This window comes from Melozone crissalis, unplaced genomic scaffold, assembly GCF_028551555.1.
Source record: "Melozone crissalis strain CALT ecotype California unplaced genomic scaffold, PUWL_Pcris_2 ptg000005l_1, whole genome shotgun sequence".
Classification (NCBI taxonomy): Eukaryota; Metazoa; Chordata; class Aves; order Passeriformes; family Passerellidae; genus Melozone; species Melozone crissalis.
This window is the reverse complement of record NW_026535783.1, coordinates 42,079,724-42,100,846: the sequence shown is the minus strand read 5'-3', so window position 1 is coordinate 42,100,846 and position 21,123 is coordinate 42,079,724. Positions and strand designations below refer to the sequence as shown.

The following is a 21,123-nucleotide window of genomic DNA, read 5'->3' as shown; positions in this document are numbered from 1 at the left end:
CTATGTATATTGACATGCGGTGCTAAACATGTATGCTTGTATTAGCTTGGTAATGCTGCTATGATGCAAAGAGGACTTGGGGAATGGTTAATATCTGTGTTTGTTTGAAATATATGTATGTGCAATACTTGAAGGCTGTGGGCTTATTTCTCACTCTCTCTGTGTTAGTGAAATATGAAATTTAGATCGCAGCCAAAACCAGCTTACCCCTCCTTAATCTTCTGCTTTCTAGAGTGTCCACAATGCATAACTGTCATCCAGAAATTCTAGGTGCTGTGACTGTCATATATTTGTTGCTACATGCTTAATATGTAGTATACTTATGTGTGTGTATATATATATATATATGTTTTATTTTATGTATATATTCAAAGAGATATACTTTCTCTAGATAAAAATATATAGTACCATATACTTAGTGGATTGTAAGCATCACAGATTTTGTAATTGGAACTCTCTGGGCTCTCCAAAGTTATATTTCTTGTGTGACAATCTCACTGACATAATGATTTATGCAAAACATTTGACAGTGTCCCATACTTCTTTGTCTCGTACAACATCCTTATCTCTAATATGGTGAGACATGGATTTGATGACTGCAACACTTGGTACATAAGGAATTGGCTGGATAACTCTCAAAGAGTTGTGGTTGATGGCTTGATATCCAAGTGGAAAGCAGTCATCAGTCAGGGATTGGTATTGGAACCAGTGCTTTTTAACATCTTTGTCAGCGATATGGACAGTGGGATCAAGTGCACCCACAGCAAGTTTGCTGACAACATCGAGCTGTGTGGGGCACTTTACACACTGGAAGGCAGGGGTGCCATTCAGGGAGTCCTTGACTGGCTTGAGAGATGGATCTCTGCAAACCTCTTGAAGTTCGGCAAGGCCAAGTATAGGGTCCTGCACCTGCCCCAGGGAAATCCCGAGTACACATACAGACTGAACAGAGAATAGAGTGAGAGTCCTGTGGGGAGAGACCTGGGGAATTCTGGTGGGGGTGAGAGGCTGGTCAGGACCCAGCAATGTGTACTTGCAGCCCAGAGACATCTGCATTCTGGGTTGCATCCAAAGCAGCGTGGCCAGCAGGGTCAGGGAAGGGATTCTGCCCCTCTGCTCTGCTCTGGAGAGACCCCACCTGCAGGGCTGCATCCAGCACTAGGGTCCCAATGTAAGAGGCACATAGACCTGTTAGAGTGAGTCCATAGGAGGGAGAGCCACAAAGATGGTTAGGGGACTGGAGGGCCGGTCCTGTAAAGACTTACTGAGAGAGTTGGGACTGTTCAGCCTGGAGGAGAGGAGAGAAGGCTCTGGGCACAACATATGGCAGCCTGCCAGTACCAAAAGGAGCCAAAAGCTAGAGAAAGACCTTTTACAAGGTTATGTAGTGATAGAACAAGGAGGAATGGCTTTAAACTGAGAGTAGGTTTAGATTAGCTATTGTGAAGAATTCCGCTACTATGAGGGTGATGACGCACTGGAACTGGTTGCCTGTAGACATTATAAATGCCCCATCCCTGGCAGGGTTCAAGACCAGGTTGGATGGGGCTTTGAGTGAGATGGCAGTGGAAGATGATCTTTAGTGTTCTTTTGCACACAAACTAGTTTATGATTCTATGCTAATGGACTTCATCTCAGAGAGGAGCTTCTTCATAATCTTCTGTGTCATTATATTAATGAAGTCCAGTTTGGAGACTGCTTAGTCTTATCTTACTTTCAGATCAAACTTGTTTCAACAGTGTTTTATGTAGCTCTCGTGAGGAGTTAGAACAAGTCACATAAGTCTTTTGTCTATGTGCTTGTATAGAGTAACAGTGTTATTTCATGTAAATGTCTGTACTTAATCTACTGGGCATGGAAGTGCATTTCAGATAGCTTCTCCAGCTGCAACTCCGTAGCAGATCAGAATGGACTTGGACTTTATCCAAAGGCAGCCAAACTGTGTCATTTAGTTGTCCTAGTTGTTTTTACCCTTTCTTTAACCTGAAGTCAAGCACATGGCTTATCTTGTACCTCCCATACCAGTGTAATGTTTATCCAGTGTCATGCAAGTCAAGCATGCCTACTCTGTCACACATATTTCTCTAGACTTTAAGTACAGGAAATATGTACTTAATAAGTGAGGATTATCCACATTATCAGGCTGAAAGAACATTTACTTCAGTGGTTAAGAATTGTTAGTATTTAAGTAACTTCATAGTTACTAAAGGTTGTTTATTTTCTGAACAGGAGATGGCTCCACCTTACCATGATCAAGCGGTATCAGTGTTTCTAACGCTAGGTGGAAGTGGTCAGCACATCTCCCATAGAAGTATTTAGACCCCCTGGTTTGAGCTTTGAGCTGTAGGGAAATGCTTTTAAGTAGGAAAAAGATCTGAGTCTGAATATGGAAACACATAAACAGAATGGTTGAATGGTGATCCAAGTATGAGGTATATGTGTGTCCTCTTCACTTAAAAATGTCTTGGCTGACCATTTCCCATAGTGATTGAACCTAAACCTTCTGTAAGTGTAAGTATCCTGATAAATAAATCTTGCAGAGGGGTTTAAAAAGAAGCAGAAAAGAGAAAAATTATTTCCATTACTGCATCTAAGCTTAGTAAGTGTTGCAAGTGTATCTTTGTCTATCCCCCTCCCACTCCCCCACTGTTTGCTTAAAAGGGTATTTTTTGTAAATGTGGATGTCTAACAGCAAATGTGTTGAATAAGGTGTCATGTAGGATACTAAATCAAGGCTTTCAGTTTGGGGTACACCAATACTCACAAATATTGCAGCACTTCAAGCAAGTGTGAGGGACAAAAAAGTGGAAGCCACAAAGGACAGTTTGGAAAATGGTGTTGCAAACTGTAAGCTTAAAGAAAATGTCTCCACATTAGCATTGATGTGTCACACATATGTGACACCGAAAAAAGTGACTGAACCTCAAGAGATTTAACATGAAGCATGTTCTTTGCCGACAAGTTTGAATGCTGGCATTGAATTTTTCTTAGTCACTTTTTTTTCTCCAAAGTCAAAATTCTCTCTGTGCTATCATGGAAACCAATCCCAGCTTTGTTCTTTGTGGTAGATCAGTAATGCAGTCATAGACTCTCACAATTAACAGACAAATATAATGTATATAGGTTAAGAAAAGTTTTACAGATTTATAGTCACTATGGCAAACAGCTGACCTCTAATCAGGATTTGAGGAAGTAAACTCCACCACTGGACAGCAAAGAAGGAGTCAGCGGACAGAATTTTGGGAGAGGCAAAAGGGTTAAAAGGTGAAACCGTCATTGTGTTGGCAAGCACATGTTGGGAAAAATCCTTTGCTTCCGGCACCATAATATTTTCTCTATTCGGTCTTGTGTTGTATTTTTGATAAGGTTTAGTAAACTTCTCTAAATTTATGAAAAGTGTGTAACTATTTCTTATGTTCTTTAAATTAAGGCTGAAATCAATCAGCTTGAATATCTAAGGAAACTTCAGAAATTCCGTGAGTTTGTGGCTGCTATCTTAAGTAAGATGTCTGCCTTCATATATCTTGTTAGGTGCACATGAAAGTAACAAGTGACTGAATGTTTTTCAATAACCAATGTTTTCTTTGTTGGATGAGCAAGCACTTTGTAATCAGTCGAGAACTCACTTTGTGGTCCATCTTTGAGATGGATTTGGTCCTGACAAGAATCTTTCCATGTTAAACCAGTATGTATTCCCATTTGAATCCCAGACAAGCCTATGATCTGGATATCTGTTGCCTGCAAGTTTATTCTAGATGGTTTTCACACAGCTTCTTTTTTGTAAGGCATTGTGTAAAATTTTCAGACATGTGATTCAGTAAGGATACTGATTCTCACCTTTAATGTGATTCAAAGAAGTTTGCCTGTCTAATGGGTTTCTGATGTCAGTGACCTTCTGTTTGTCAGACAGGAAAACAAAACTCCTTCCCGTTTCTCTTTTTGGAACTTTTATCATGGTTTTACAGGTTAGCCTCACCCCTGACATTTTTCTTCTACTCACAGAATGTGTAATAGATTCTTCTCACTTGTGGAGTATGCAGCTTCTCACTGTGAAGGGAAGTGCATATAGGTATCAGCAGAGCCTGTTTGAACCTTTATCAGCAAAATAGAATAGATTTTCTATATGGCATTTTGTTGCAGCTGTGTTCTTCCCAACTGAGTCTTCAGACACAGCTTTGAATACAGGTGCAAGTTCTGTGGCTAATGTGCAGTTTGATAGACTGAAATACCAAGATTCTTTTCCTTAGAGCAAATCTGAATTTCTTTCTATTAATAATTCTGTATTGATTAGCCATGCTTAAGCAGTAGTGTCTGGTTTAATGTCTTTCATGAAGTATGGGGTTTTTTTCTGACTAATTTCTCAATTGTTTGCTGGCATCTGATTTGGTTTAAATTTGCTAGGGCTATGGTGAGCCATAAGCTTTAGAAAGGTAGTCATAGAGCAGAGGAAAAAGAATATTCAGCTGATGTTTGGAAGACTATAAAGGGTCTTAATCCAGCTATTTGTGGCAATCACAGTCACAGAATGGGTACGGTGGGAAGCGACCACGGGGGGGTCGTCTGGTCCAACCTCCCTGTTCAACCAGGATCATCCTAGAGCACATGGCACAAGTTTGTGTCCAGACAGTTCTTGAATGTCTTCAGTGAGGGAGACTCCACAATCTCTCTGTTCAATCTGCTCCAGTGCTTGGTCATTGCACAGTAAAAAATTCTTCCTCATGTTCAGGTGGAGCTTCCTGTGTGTCAGTTTGTGCCCATTGCTTTTTGTCCTGTCCCTTGGCAGTGCTGAGCAGAGCCTGGACCCATCCACTGACACTTTCCCTTCAGATACTCACAGACACTGATGAGGTCCCCTCTCAGCCATCTCTGCTTGAGGCTGAGCAGGCCCAGCTCCCTCAGCCTTTCCTCCCAGGAGAGATGTTCCTGTCCCCCGATCATCTTTGTCACCTCCACTGGACCAGCTCCAGCAGCTCTGTGTCTCTCTGGTTCTGAGGAGCCAGAACTGGACACAGCGCTCCAGTTGTGCCTCACCAGGGCTGAGTAGAGGGGCAGGATCACCTCCCTGACCTGCTGGCACTGCTCTCCCCAATGCACCCCAGGACACCATTGCCCTTCCTGGCCACCAGGACACACTGCTGGCTCATGGATAGCTTGCTGTCCACCAGGAACCCCAGGCCCTTCTCCTCAGAGCTGCTTCCCAGCAGATCAGCTCCCAGCCTGGGCTGGTGCCCGGGGTTCTTCCTCCCCAGGTGCAGGACCCTGCATTTGCCTTTGCTGAATTTCAGGCAGTTCTTCTGTGCCCCTCTCTCCACCCTCTGAAGGGCAGCAGGGCCCTCTGGGGTATCGGCCGCTGCTTCCAGCTCTGTGTCATCAGTGAACCCTCTGAGGGGGCACCTGCCCCTTCACCCAAGGCACTGATGGGGAAGTTAAACAATAACAGGCCCACTCTTGAATCTGGGGGCTCCACTTGTGACAGGCCTCCAACCAGATCCTGTGCCACTCATAGCAACCCTCTGGGATCTGACATTCAGACAGTTCTCAGTTCACCTGTCAGTTCACCTTCATCCAGGCCCACTTCCTAGTTCGTCCACAGGATGTTGAAGACAGTGTAGAAAGCCCTGCTGAAGTCCAGGTAAACAGTACCCATTACTCTTCCCTCATCCATCCAGGTAGTTGTCCCATTATAGAAGGCGATCAGATTGCCTAAGCATGATTTCCCTTTGGTGAATCCATGCTGGCTTCTCTGATCACTTTCTTGTTCTCCATGTTGATAGGGATGGTGTCCAGAAGGAGGCACTCCATCACTTTTCCAGGGATTGAGGTGAGGCCTGACTGGCCAGTAGTTCCCCGGGTCCTTCTTACCCTTTTTGAAGACATTCTTAATTAAGAGAATAATCTTAGCAGTATGAAAATATAGTAGCAGTGTTCGTGATTTTTTAAAATTAAGTATGTTAAGCAGATAAATTTTTGAAGAATCTTCTCTGTCCCGTGTGTCATTTATGAAATTGTAGATGTTCTATTGATACCTCAATGTATTTCAGGACATACAGAGTTATGTTGCCACAAGTGAGCAAATAATGGGGCAATAGGAAGAATATTTAACTTGGTTTATTTGCTTTCTGACCCTAGCTGATTATAGAAAATGCAGCACTAACATAATACTACATCAATTTACTAAACTAAATAGAAAATATTAATTTAATAATCCATATATGTAAAAAATGTTGTTATATGTGTTTCTTGCTATGAATTGTCACAGTTCCAAAGAAATTCAGACATATCAGGTTGAAGTACGGAGTCACAATATGCTTAATGAGTTGAATAAACCTGGTGTCATATTATCTTCTCTCTGAACTTAAATATCCTCAAAATGTACTTCTAGGCAGCTGCAGTGAAAGCAAAGAAACTGGAAGAAGACATTGAAGCAGAGAGAGCAGCACATTTAGCATCCAATTTCACTTCAGAGATAATCCAGGTAAACTTTTTGTTAAATATTTCATAGAAGTTTATAGTAAAACAGTTGAGGAAGTTGTGAAATAACTAATATCCAAAAATATGAAGAGCACTTGCTCCAGTGAAAAACCTAACTAGATTTATTACAATAAGTGTCAAAATAATTTTATATATATATGTATATGTGTGTATATATATATATATATACACACATATACATATAATATATATATAATGGGGACAGAATAGAAGAGTATCTGCTTTCTTTTCAGGGAACTTTGAAGTTATTAGAATAAATAATAAAATAAGATGTCATATTTGTAATTTTGAGAATTCCCACCAGTATTTAAACAGTTAGGGAAAAGGAAATGTTTAATAATAATTAAGCACTATACTACTGTTTAAATATGCTGCCCTGTATCTTCTGAATGGCTTCTTAGAGCAATTTGGAGACACAGTGCATGCATCCAACTTACCTAGGAGTGAGAGCATAATGCATCCTGAAACTGCTGTTTTAAACACAGTTTCTCAGAGTACATTCCAGCTCCAAAATTATCATACTTGCAGTTACCAGTAAAGTTTGATTATATGAATAAATCTAATGTATATACTTGAACTACTTGAACATTAATTTTTTTTCTATCTGTATCACACAGAGTTATATTCAATAAAAAAGTATGGTTTAGTAAAAAAAAAGTTTGAAAAAAAACTACATGGTGATTTCTTAGTAATATCATAATAATTAACAAACTTAGTGGACTTCTGAAAAACTAAGCAAAAAAGAGGGGAATTTGGTATCTTTTCCTCCCTATTTTCTGAATAACAAAAATAAGCATTGCCATTCTTCAGTCAGACTTATTTTCTTATTTTCATGATCTTCTGTATGTACAGGCTGTTAAATTTTAAAAGTGATAATTTAACTAGAAAAGATTTCGTTTGCTTAATTTCCTTGATATTTCTGCAACATACAAAGGAACTGAGAGGATAACATTCCTTAAACTTAGAGGCTTGGTTTTTATGGATGAATAACTGATAAAGTCTTTTTCCGTGTTTATGTACATGAACAAGCTAGAAGTATGCTTTGTTCTGAGAGAAAGTATGGCCTTTATTGCTGGTCCCACTCTTCATGAGTCTATTTAAAAACTAGAATTTCCCTGGAAAGCTTCAGTATTAATAAGAACTGAAAATGTTCAGACACCTCCAAATGAGAACAGGACGTACTTTTCATTGTCATATCTATTTGGCTCCAGTTTGAGTTTTATGTATGCTTACATTTTTGCATGTGTTCAATGATTTTTACATGTGTATATGCTTTGATACTGAATTATTACAATATATTCTACTGTAAAGCAGAACAGACCATAGAAGGTCATGTAAGTGTTTCCTAACTTGCTTTAATTGCTTTTTTATCCCTTGGTGTAGTTAAGAATTCGAGAACTTGAAGAAGCTGTGCGTGTGGAAAAGGACAGACGAGAAGAAGCTCTTTCAGATTTAGAAATGATGAAGAAAGAGTTCAAAGGGTTAGAATATGCATATGAGAGAGAAAAACAAAATGCCCAGGCGAACTTGGAAAAACTCAATATGTAAGTTTCCATCTAAATTCATTGTAAAATGGCAGTAGACAGCTGGATTACCACTTACAGCTTACATTTATATACTTTTCAGTCAGTATAAAACAATTAAATCTGATGCAATTTCCCAAACCAACCTGTAGTTCAGAACCTGGTGTTCCATTAATAACATTAATATCATGTCCATATCAGTAACCATATGGGTGGGTAAAGAAAATAACTGATCTGTTACCAATTAATTGCCAAAGCAAAAATGTTGGAAATTATAGTAATGGCAGGGTCCTGTCTCCTGTATACTTGGGAGGAGTGTAGGAAAGCACACATGGCAGGGGTAGAACAGATTTTTTGCTTCTGTATATACTTACATTATTTTGAAAATATTATTTTTCACTGCAGTGAGCTAGATCAATCTTTAAGACTCCTGTTGAAAAGTTGTGTATCATTTATAGTGGTGGATCTTAATTTTCAGCTTTTGAATGATTGTGGAAAGTGTTGACTAGCTAATGAAAATAGAAGAGTGGATGAAGTGTATGAGAGCAGATGAAATTACCTGGGATTCATTTCCTGCTCAGCACAGTATACTGTATCTGTGGTAACAGATCTTTTTTGGAAGAAAGATTTTGCTCTATTTCCTGGGCAGATATAGGATACACTGTACTGAGTCTTGTTCCTTAGCTGAATAAAGTTGTTATTGGGGTGAGAAAATATCAGGAAGAAGAGTAGTGCTGGAAGACAGAGAACTTGAAGTTCATGAAATAACTTGGAGGACATGAAATAAAGGATAGTAGTTTGTGAAATTTAGGGAAAGAGGGGCTTTAGAAGACATGAAGCGGGTGGCACACAGTGAGGTTGTGGGGAGAGAGAGGTAGTTGAAAAAGACAGTTTTCATCTCTTAGTTTAGGATTATGGGGGTCTGTACATAAAAGTATTTGTGTACCGACTTGCTCATACACGCAGTAGAGAAAAAAAGAAAATACTAAAAAGGGAAAAAAAGAAACTAGTTTCCGTACAAAAAAGGACTTTTGTGGCCTAAGTGTTCCTATATTTATGCTTGCAGAGATGTTTTTAGTTTCAAACAGAGTTGAAACTTGTGCTTTATTATAAACAACTTAGAGCTCTTTGTTTAAAAACAGTTCAAAAGAGGCACATTTAGGTAAACCAGAGTCACATTAAAAAGTGAAAACTTTTTTCTCAAAGAAAAAGATATAACTTTGATGATAAAAATTTGTGAAAAACATTATGATAGTAATTTAAAATTATTCTTCAGGAAGACTGCAGTCTTCACAGCTGTGAAACTGAGTAAGTATATTTCAAGATGCTCTACTGTTCTAAAATGACATCAGCTAATTAAAGTGTAATCTCATCCTGCCTGGTTGTTTTTGCTGTGAGCATTTTTGCTCTGTCAGTAAATACATGACACTAAACTGATACAAAGTTCTTTGCCTTTCTGTGAAATGGAGAAGGCCTGAACCATTGATTTGACATTTAATTCCCTTTTTATCGTTTTGCTTTAAAAAACTTCTTTGTTTGCAAACCAGCCTTTTTTTGAGGAATGGTTGTTGGACCAGTAGTTTTGCAGAACACAAGTTCTTGTATGTAACCTTTTATTCTTACAGAGCATATGGACTATGGTTCTTTTTTTTTCCAATCTTGGTTTGGTTTTCTTAGTTTTTAATTTGGTGTAGTGGGTTTTTTATTTTTGCTCTGGTTGGTTCCCATTAGTGGTCCAGAAGTTATGGAAAAATTAATGTTACGAAAGTTTTCTTGAAGTAGTGTTGAAACACTTGCAGTGTTTGTTCTTGAACCATTTATTCACTTGTCCCAAGACCTAATATTCCAAAGTTTGTCTTTGTATTGATGTTAGACCAGAAGAATTAATCATCCTTGATGAAATGTGGGGCTTTATAGTTTGGTTTTTTGAGTAATGCTTGTTAAGCCATTGCAGTTTTCGGTCTAGAAAAAAACTATCCTGTCTTGTCAACATGCCTGCCATAACGTGGCTTCCTGTAATGAGTCAGGGAGCTTTTATTATGGATGTGTACTGGGAACCAATAGATGTTAATAAAATATTAGCTAATTAGCGGCATTTTTAATGTAACTTAAACATCTGTTTAGGTATTTTCCAAATCATTATAATTTCACAAGTTTTACTACAAGATCTGTTTTTAAATTTTTGGATTAGTAAATTTGGTTAAAAACATGAACTTCTGTAAGTAGTAGTTTTCCAGTTAAATCTCTAAGAATCTCTTAAAGATATTTTTCTTAATTAGATTATTTGGACCAACATAACAATAATGGTTAGGTGTTGAATTGTATTGTGCATTCAGTAATGTTTTGTTCCTTGTGAGAATATTGCCTCTAGATGTATGAAGATATTTCTTTGAGCATTGAAGGGATTTGAGTTTAGGGTATTTTTGATCCACAAAAGTTACATCTTTGAAAAATGTTATCATCAAAAAATAAAAATAAGGGTTTTTTTAGAGAGTATATTTCTTTGTTTGGAATTACTGTATAGCAAATACTTATATTTTTGCACTTAAGACTATGAAATACAGTTTTACAGATGTGGTACCATTTGCCTTAAGAATTTCGATAGTAGTGCTTACAGAGAAGTAAATTGAGTTGCTAAAGTGCAAGATGAACCTTAAGAAGCCTTCCCTTTTTGCTCTGAACTGGACAATTATGTTCAGTGTTTCTTTTTCAGGAGGGAAATTTGCCCTATCCTTGGCATTTTTTGGGGATAAAACAGAATTTATGCCTGAGGCCTCTGTTCTGTGTGTTAATTGAATATGAGAATAAATGTTGTCTAATATCCAAAAAGTAGTTTTCGCTGCTTGCAATCATGTGTTGATTCAGGCAGTTACTTCTAGCAGCTTCTGCTAGCTGAGTTTTTTGAAAGCAAATTGTGTTCTGTGATTTCAGAGAATGCACACCTTTCCATGAAAATTAAGACAGTTAAAACACAGGTAAAATAGTTGTTGGTTTTGTTAAGAGATGTTGAAAAACCATGAACAGCCTATCCTCACAATTTTGTTAGTCCAGACATCAAAATTTCCAGACGTCTATTAAGATAAGTAGCGAAGGTCAAGCTTTTTCTGCAGTGGACATCAGTCTACTCAGTTCCCTTGAGGTAATTACATGGGGTGAGCCGGTACTGCCTCATCTGTTTCCTGTCCCCTTTTTATTCTTTGAAGCATACAAGTGTCAGTAACATTGCTGAAAATCAGTGATTGCTTTCACCGGACACCTTCTGAGAGAATACAACAGCCTTTGATCTACTTACCTTTGAAGGGTCTGGTCTTCGGACTGCAGACAATGTCAGGAGCTTGGCTTTTTTTTTTAAGACATAGTTTGGCATCCAAACATATTTTCTCTTTTTCTGGAGGACTTGCATGAGTTTCTCTTTAAGCCTTAGCCAAATGAAGGTCTTAGAGACTTTCATTTGTTGTGCTAGAACACTTGTATGTGTCTTTAGCTGGACTTGATGTAGGTAAATAATGCAAAAGTTGGAAGCTATAAAATGCTGTAAGAATTTGTTTTCTCAGAAAAAAAAAGTAGCTATAATAACTGAAACCAAGCAAATGGGCTTTTCTGGATGGCATAATTTTTTATTTTCTTAGAAAAATATAGTTGTAATAACCAAAACCAAGCTAACAGGCTTTTCTGGGTTGCATAATTTATTAATTAGCTCTGAACCCAGTAGCACTATGTAAATTGGAAGCAACATGGGATTTTGGTCTCTGTGTGGATTTACTTTTCTTGAAGAGCGAGAACATGACATGGAATAATTTGGAACTGCTTTTGCTGTGTTTCCGAAAGCTGTGAGAGTAGAAGCTACTTTGGGGGACTGAAATAGGCAGATTTTGAAGAATAAGAAGTAAACATCTGCAGCTACAGCAAAAAATCAGCCAGGCTGATGCAGAAGCACATAGGTATTTGGTGGACTGCTGAAGCAGTCCTTCAGCTAAAAAGATACATTAATCATTAACAAATAAATTAAAGTCAGAAAGTGACAATATTGATTCAAAAGCTTCAAAAATGCTTTCAAAAAGAGCTTTCAGCCCTTTGCACTGCTTTCAGTTCTTGGGAGACAGGACTGCTAGGAGAAAAAGAGATGATGTTTCCACTGGATGTTTCTACTGTTGAGAGCTACATCAAATAATAGTTCAGGTTGAAAGGAATTGCTGGTGATCCATAATCCGACCTGCTGCTCAAACTATATGTAAGCTGTGAGATCAGGTTCTTCAGTTAGGCCGTGAAAACATGGAGAATGGAGATGGCACAATCTCTCTGGGAGCCTTTTCCATACAGTTGGAAAACATATCTCCTTGTTTGAACCTCTCTGGATTCAGTACTTGTCTTTTAGACAAGCACTGCTGTGAAGTGATCATCTGCGTTTCCTTGCTAACCTCCTTTTAGATACTGGGAGTATCTGTTGTACACTGTGGAGTTATCTCTCCTCCAGCTTGAATATACCAAGTTTCCTCAGTTCTTATGTGTATTTCTGCTGCTGACCATGATGGTGACCATTCCCTTAGCCCACCCCAACTTTTTTCCTATGTTGGAAGGGGTGCATGTAGTTAAAAGTAATCATTATCCTAGATGTGTGAAAATGACTGCCAAATACAAGGTGATTAATCACTTCCCTTGATCTGACTATGCTGCTATTAATACAGCCCATGATGCTGTTAGCTATCTCTGCTCCTGTGCTGTGCTGCTGATTAGTGGCTGTTGGTCATGGTTACCAGGTTCTTGTTAGCATACGTTCTATCCAGCCAATTACAACTACACCACTTTAGGGTGGCCTTCTTTCCTAAATTTTGGTCTTTGCACATGTCATTGTTGAATGTCAGAAGGTTAATTCTGGCCAGTTCTTTCTCCATGACTAGAGAATGGCAGCACTTCAGTTGAGTGTATCCATTGTACTGTGTCGTGATCTACCCACACCCAGTTCACTGTTCACTGCAGGTATTGTGAGACTGCACTCTTGGCTTACTCCCGGTAGAGGTTGAAGCTGTTAAACAGGTCTTAGACAGACCTCTACAGTATTACAGCCATTCCAGCTACTACCATCTGGGCTTTTTCCCAATCACCTTTGTCTCTTTCATGAGCCCAGAAAATTTTCCTAGAAGGAATTGCTTTGTAACCTTTCATGACTGAAATGAAGCTCAGTGGTTTATAGTTCCTTGGCTTCTCCTTTTTACTTTTGCCAAATATAAGTGTGACATTTGCCTTTCTTCATTTGCCAGGGACCTCCCCCAATCTTTGTGACCTTTCATGATGATAATGAGCAATGTCATTCTGAGTTTAGCCAGCTTTATCAAAATCTTTGAATGTAGGTGAGCTGACCTCTACAATTCTATGGGTTGAGTTCTCACAGGTTATCTCAGACATAATACTCACCTATTGCTACCAATTGTTTTCCTTTTAGTGTCCTTTTACTGACAGTAGAGTCTTGGGAATAGACCATGTCATGGAAAATGGAGGACAAAAAGGCAGGGAGTGTGCTGACTTTCTCTCTCTGCTGTTGGTAAAATTGCTGCTTTGTGTAGAAGTCTGTTCATGTTTTCTTTCCTACCATAACAGTGGTAAAATCCCTTCTCATATTTGTCATCTTTTGTGAATTTTAATTCTAGGTGCCTTTTCTGAGGCACCTTCTTTCCATCCCTATGTACTTAGGCAATCCTTCAAAATTTTTCCTTGGCTTCCTCTCCCTGGCTCTGTCTCCTATTTGCTGTTGTTTGGCCTTGTAATTTTCTCATGACACACCTTTTTATCATGCCAGACTTTCTATACATTTGTTTTCTTGAATACCAGGAGGACTGAAGTAGTTCGAGAACTGATTGAAATTTTGAATTGTCTGCTATTGAAATAATGAAATTCTGAGTAGAATTATCAGGGTTTAAGAATGGTATTCCCCAATTTAGTGTTCCTACAGAGACACTCCAAATGATGTGCTGCTCAATCATTCCGCTCTCTTCTTTCTCCTTCTGTGGCAAGGTGGAGAGGAGAATTGGACTCACAAAAAGTAAAGATCATAGGCTGAGATAAGGACACTTCACTGGACACAACAATGAAATAAGACAATGAACTGTAACAGCAACAATACTAATGACAGAGTGCACAAGGAAAAAAAGTGATTGATCACCTGTGATTGCACACTGTGGAAACACCCAACCATACCCAGTCCCTCTGCCACACTACCCACAAGGGAGCCCTTCTCCTGTCCCCAGAAAATGACATGAGGTGGTACAGAATGACCTCCAGGTCCTAGCCATGGCTACTCTTGGCTACTGCAAAAATTAACCCTGTTCTGGCTAGAACCAGGGTAAGAATATAGTCAGGTATTTGGAAGCTTCAGGAGCAAGCTTTGTACTTTAAACCAGTGCTGATAATGCAAGATGTGATATCTTTCTGAAGAGAACTAATGTGTTAATTAAAATATGATGACTTCTGTTTTATTACATGTAATCTGGAGACCCTATCCAAATTATCAAATTAGTTTGTGACTGGAAGTCTAACACAAGCCTTGGTAATGGAAAAGAACATAAACATAACTGAGAAGTTTTTCTTACAAAGAATATATAAATTTCTTGACTTAAAAAAACATAAGGCAAGCAGCTTCATAAGTCATTTGATGTGCTGACATGATGTGATACTCAGATTGTCTTTTAAAAATATGTAGAATACTCAACATAAGTATTTTTGATTAAAATGCTCTAATGTTGAAACTTTCCAGATTAGAAAAAGAGTGTTTCTCCTCAAACAATCAAATGAAAGAAGTGATTGAGGAGAAGAAGAAGGTAATTATGGACCTCTCTGCAAGACTAGGGAATGCTGAAAAAAGCTGCAGTGAATTACAGAGCGAACTTGCAATGGTAAGACAAAAATGGCACTTGGCACTATGGCACTTGTTTTGGTTTTTTAAGCGTGCTCTGAACATAATCTGCATTTGCTGTGCTGAGCTGTGGAATAAATCTGACTTTGCGTTACTCTGATTTTTTATTTTTATTACTTTGTTTTGTGAAACAAGAGTAAATATAGATAAGATATTGGAGAAACTAATTCCAAAATGCATTTTAAGTGATACACTAAGTATTTAATTGAGGAATTATTTGCAGAAAACAGTTATTTCAAACAAGCCTTTGCATTCCTAATGAAGAAGGCAATTTGTAAATATGGACTGTAATTTTTTGTGAAGAATGTTCTATCTTCCTATCCAAGCTTTTTTTCCTCAGGCTTGATTAGTTACCATCGTAGACATAATTATTTCACATAATGTTTTTCATGCAAGCATTTGACTGCAAAAAATTTTTGAAAATGTCTTCTTTGAAGGTAGCAAACTTTTTAGTTGATTGGGGTTTTTTTTGTTAGTATGCATTTGTCCTGTTGGGTGTATTTTACAGGATTATTTTCTGAAATATGTTTCCTTTTATATGACCAGTTGGTGCCTTCCCACTGTCTCTACATATCCCAACTCTGAATATCAATTTTGCCATCCTCTTTAATAGCATGAGGGTCAAAACAAAAAACTTAGGTTACCTTCATTAATAGACGTAGATGAAGGGATGGAAGTGCGCCCTCAGCACATTTGCTGATGACACCAAGCTCAGTGGTGCAGTTGGCACAGCTGAAAGACAGGATGCCATCCAGAAAGACCTGGACAAGCTGGAGAAGTGGGCCCATGAAAATCTTCTGTTATTTACTAAGACCAAGTGCAAAGTGCTGCATCTGGGTCAGGGCAACCCCTGGTGTCAACACAAGCTGGGGATGAACAGATCAGAGGAGCCTTGCCCAGAAGGGCTTTGTGGGTGCACGTGGGTGAGAGGCTGGATGTGACCCTCCTGGAAGAAAGAAAGCCAAATATGTCCTGGGCTGCATCCAAAGCAGTGTGGTCAGCAGGGCAGAGGAGGGGTTCTGCCTCTCTGCTCTGCTCTGGTGAGACCTCACCTGCAGGGCTGCATCAGCTCTGTGATCCTCAGCATAGGACAGAGATGGACGTGTTGGAGAGAGTCCAGAGGAGGCCACCGAGTTATTACAGGGATGGACAGCTCTGCTATGAGGTAGCCAGGAGAAAAGAAGGATTTGGGGTGGCCCAATTGTGACCTTCCACTACCTGAATAGAGACTTTCCAGAACGGCATGTAGTAAGAGGACAAGTAGACTGGCTCCAAACTGAAAGAAGGTTTTCATCAGATATTAGGAAAAAAATTTTTATTGTAAGAGTTGTGAGGCACTTAAACATAACAAAAATTTATGAAACATAACAAAGAGACTCATAACAGAGAAGTTGTGAATGTCCTATTCTTGGAAGAGTTCAAGGCTGGGTTGGAGGGGACTTTGAGCAACCTGGTCTAGCATTAGAACTAGATGAACTTTAAACTGAAAACCTTATCTCTCTTCATTGTATAGTAGCATTTGTAGTATTTCTATACTTAGCCAATTTTTTTTTCAGTTGTAAATTTCTGCTCCTGCTTCCTCTTGGACTTATGAGTCTAGGAGATGACCACAATCTCTTTCCTGCTACTAGTAGGCAATTGTGCTATTCAGTATATAGGAGCAGAGATCTGCATCAGAGAGTTTTCAGATTTGTTGGTGTCTACTCTTCAGCTGATGGAATTACTTCATACATTGTCTTAGTGTTATCCACTTCCCAGGTAGATTGTTAACTAATAAATTGAAGAAAAATAAAACTAAAAAAACGTTTTTTCCTTTGGGAGGACACATCTTCTTCAATGCAAGCATTTAAGTATTAAAAGACATTTGCTGCCTTCTTCAATGCAAGCATTTAAGTATTAAAACACATTTGCTGCCTCAGTAAACCTGAAAAAATAATTGTATCAGGCACAAAAAGAATACTAAGAAAAATTCCACAGTAAAATATATGTTATGCCTGACAAGAATTCAGGACAAAAGTCTATTCATGCTTCAGGTTTATTGGTAATTACAACAGTATTAAATGGTGTACTCAAAATGAGCATTGTGTAGCTGAAAGTAAAAGCAAATAGATTGCCCCACTTGAAAGAACTGTCTTATTCATATAGCAGATTGTTTTAATTGGTTTACTGGAATTGTTTCAAGCCACAAGACTGTCTTGAACAGGTAATAAAAATACTCATTTTCTGAAGAGTTGTATTAGTGGTCCCCTGTGGGATTAGACTTTTATCACCTTGGATGGCCTTTTATTTTTCCTGAAGACTTTTGTATTCAATTGGGAAGCAGGAGTGCCTGTGTGTGGTCTTGTTTACTCAGTATAGGCAGCTTTTTTGTTATTTTTCTTCCCAAAATAAAAAACAGAAGGCTATTGTAGAAACTAAGTATAAATAGCATTCAGTATACTGTTATTAGGCTTCCCCTTACTTATACTAAAATTGTGTGAAATTGTCATTGTAGAAACTAAGTATAAATAACATTCAGTATACTGTTATTAGGCTTCCCCTTACTTATACTAAAATTGTGTGAAATTGTCAGTACATTCTTTTCCCTTTATTTCCACATCCTGCTTTCTTGATCTGTTAATTACTTCCTTGTATTTTGTACTATTATTGACATCCTGAATACATCTTTTCCATTTCAGTCTGGTAATCTTCAGTTGGTTTCTCACGGTACTGTTAACATACAAATTAATGTTTTCATTTGTAAAATATTTGTAAGATACGCATAATACATTATTTTGAAACTTTATATGAAAAAGTTTTTTTTTTCCTTAATGGATCAGTTGAATGTACAGTAAAGTAGTTACTTTGCTTGTAATTTTAAATACCAGCATGTTGCAGAGGTTTGCCAGAAACTTGCATGGGTCAAATGTGATAGGATCTGTTAGTATCAAACAAAATTTCTTACAAATGCTCAGCATGAGGAAGCTCTCAATATTTGCATCATGTGTACTTGAGGAAATTGGTCTCAAGCTTATAATTATCTAGCTAGGGTTTCTAGAAATTTTTAGATACAAGAACAGGAATTTAGAATAGCCATTGTGATTTAACACTTTGTTTAATTTGAAACAGCCCCAGCTGTATTCCTCCTCATGGAAAGAACAAGAGCTATCTTTAGGAGTTTTAAGTTACTCATGATATTTACATTTCTAGTACCTAGTAGTGGATGATTTTAGCATGGGACAAGCAGGAGATGTTAAACCTTTATTTTATGAGAAATGCAAATTGAAATTTGGGAAACTTGTCAGTTCATCAGAATGCATATTAGGAAAGTGAAATAATTAAAATATTGTGTCTTAGTATAAATTCCTTTAATTTGGAAGGTGTATTTATTTGCACTCCTTTTAACAGATTCTATCAGAAGTAGCATAATTTGTATGTAAGTTGTGTAATAGATTGCACACAGCTTGTGTTTTTCCACATGGCTTGTAAATCTTTCTTTTACAGCCAGACCTGAAGTCATGTTTGCACCTCAGCTGTCCATAAACACCTTGTAGGTTGTCATACGCTGAATGTCAGTACAGAAATATTTGAGAATCTAGTTCCAGGATGTACACATTAAGCATTGTTCTTTAGCAGAAGTTGCCTAGGTATTGACTTAACAGACCATGAAGGACCCTGAGGATTATGATTCTGTTCTACAACTTCTGTGGAATAGAAACTGGTACACAGTGGCAAACATGTAAATATCATCTAGGCAATTTAATGTGGACAGTTTATTTCAGTTTAAAAAAATATCCCAGTCATGATACACACTCTTCTTTAATTTTGTGCATTAATTGTTAAGGGTTGTTTTATTTTGATTGGTTTTTTCCTGCCTTAACACAGATGGAGAGTTTTTCTTCCCAGCTCTTACTTCTGTTATTGTCCTAATGTAAGAAGACTAGTTATTCTGAAGCATGTGCTTAAATGATCTTCTGCAAACAAACCACTTTTTAAATTTATTTTGAAGTGCAGAGGTCACTCAAGCTGTGATGTCCTGGTGTTGGAAGACAGGCGTCTAAAATCTAAATCTGCAGTTCTCAAAAAAATTTCTCTGACTTGGACAAAAAAATAAACGTCAAGACCCAAGGAGATACTTCATAACATTCTCTTCCAGCAAAAGTTGTTACAAATCTCTTTTTGTGGGAAGGACAAGAAGGATTTAAAAAAAACTTGAGCATTTTGATTAATATGTAAGACTGAGATATGAAATTTCTTGAGAGATTGTATTTAACTTGCACATGGCAAGACTCTTGTAGAGATTTTTGAATATTCCAGATATAAGAAAATAAAAGTATTCAATAGTTTGAGAACTTGAGCAAAAATAAATAGAAGCCTGAGAAGAGAGTTTGTCAGTGATGGTTTTGTTTTGTTTTTTATAATACAAGTTATGCCTGTTTACCGAAAAATTTGTGCCACTTTTCTGCTTTACAGAGCATCACTTGAGTAAAATCTGTGTTTTGTGAACTGTGGAGCAGTCTTTTGTATTTCTGTAAATGCTTTGATTTGCTGCCCCCAAGGTCATGCCTGGTAAACATTCTGATACTTTTGTAAAGAATTTACATAAGCACTTTTCAAGGCATATCTGAACATGCTGTTGCTTGGTGGCTATGTGGATAGTTCTGGGTTTGGCTCTTATCAATCACCAATTAGAATTTGTACTACAGACTGAGTGGGTTAATTAGTCCATGTGAAAGAGAGCCTCCCCAGGAACCCCTTGTGACTGCAGAAAAAGCAGAGAAAATTTCTCAGGAATTAAGGCAGTTCATTGTACATCTGGACCCTAACTCCCTGATTACTACTGCAGTGGTTTTGTTAAGGCAAGGCCTCAAAGTCCCGCCCACATGAAAAACAAAGTTACTGACCTTGAGATACAGATTCACATTTGCAGCATCAGATTCTGTGGGCTGTCCTGGAACTGTGTATAGAGTTCACATTTATTTTAGTCAACCATGGCTTTTGCAAAATGCTGCAAAAACAATGGGACATCATTTCTATATGGGAACAGGAACAAAAATCAAATACTGATAGTTAAGGAAAATATGTCTACAATCAAACTAGTAGGAACTTGTCCAGATAAATAAAAATACCTTTCTGGAAGATTAACACAAGTCTGACAGTGAATGGAAGAATTTTATAAGCAGTCACTTTTCAGGATAGTTCAAGTTATCCTTACAGATAAAGATAGAAAGTATTTGGAAAAAAAGATTTTCTCCTCTTTGGAGTTTACAGTATTTTAAATGAAAAATGCTTAGCTTCTCTTTATTTCCTTAAAAGTTCAATTTTGTTTTGAAATTGGTGATTAAATTAATATGTTGCCAAGCATATTTTCTACTAAAATGTTTTTGTCCTCAAGTGTTGTTTTATGATAATAGGAACCTTTTTTAAGGATATGAAGTTTGTTTCAAGGAAGCATTTTATATGGTAAAATTCAGCATATGTTCTGGGTTCAGGAAGTATGATTTTTCTTCCATGTTATTAGTTTTTTTTGTTATTCAGTTTGGAATATATTGTGAAAAAGAGAATTGTCTTTAGGGACTATGGGAAATACTATTATATGTTGAGAATTTTAAATTCTCAAGTGTTCATGGAAATTTCACTCATCTTAGGGACCTGGAATTCCCAAAGGCAGGTTCTTTGAGTGAAGACTGAGGTGAAAAAAAGCAATGAGAAGGCCTTTTCTCTCTCCTGATCACTGCCTCATTAGCAATGGGCCACATTTTGCCTTGTCCTTCTTTTGGAGGTGATGTACTTCAGAAATCTTTTACTGCTGCTCTTCATATCCCATGTCAGATTCAACTTCAGCTGAATTTTGGCATCCCTAAAGATATTCCTCTAGGCTTTAACGATGTATCTGTATTTTTCCAAGTTTAGTATGTCTGAACAATCTTCTTTATGCTTCCTTATTAATACTTGGTCAGGAGTCCCCTGCATATCCATACAAACCTCACGTTTGATTTTTAAAGTTGTTTTCAAGGATCACTGTCTAGGTCAAGAATGGTCCATTCTGGTGTAGAGGAAGTCAACAAAGTCATTAGAAGACTTATAAATTTTAATTGAGTTTATAACTATTTTTCCACCCGTTTACTAATGTGATCTGTGAAGCAAACTCTCCTTATGTAAAGGCTTTAGCAGTTTTCTTGTCAACTGATTTCCCTTTTGAAATAACCTAGGAAACAATTA

The 21,123-nt window shown here is 37.7% G+C and overlaps 1 protein-coding gene across 1 annotated transcript in view; it reads left to right on the top strand.

Moving 5' to 3' along the window:
- CCDC171 (coiled-coil domain containing 171) overlaps nt 1–21,123 on the top strand; it is a 159,666-nt gene that overhangs the window by 18,986 nt on the left and 119,557 nt on the right. The window contains 3 exon segments of the mRNA XM_054289527.1: nt 6,383–6,475; nt 7,876–8,036; nt 14,764–14,902. Coding sequence (XP_054145502.1) covers nt 6,383–6,475; nt 7,876–8,036; nt 14,764–14,902 — 393 coding nt within the window.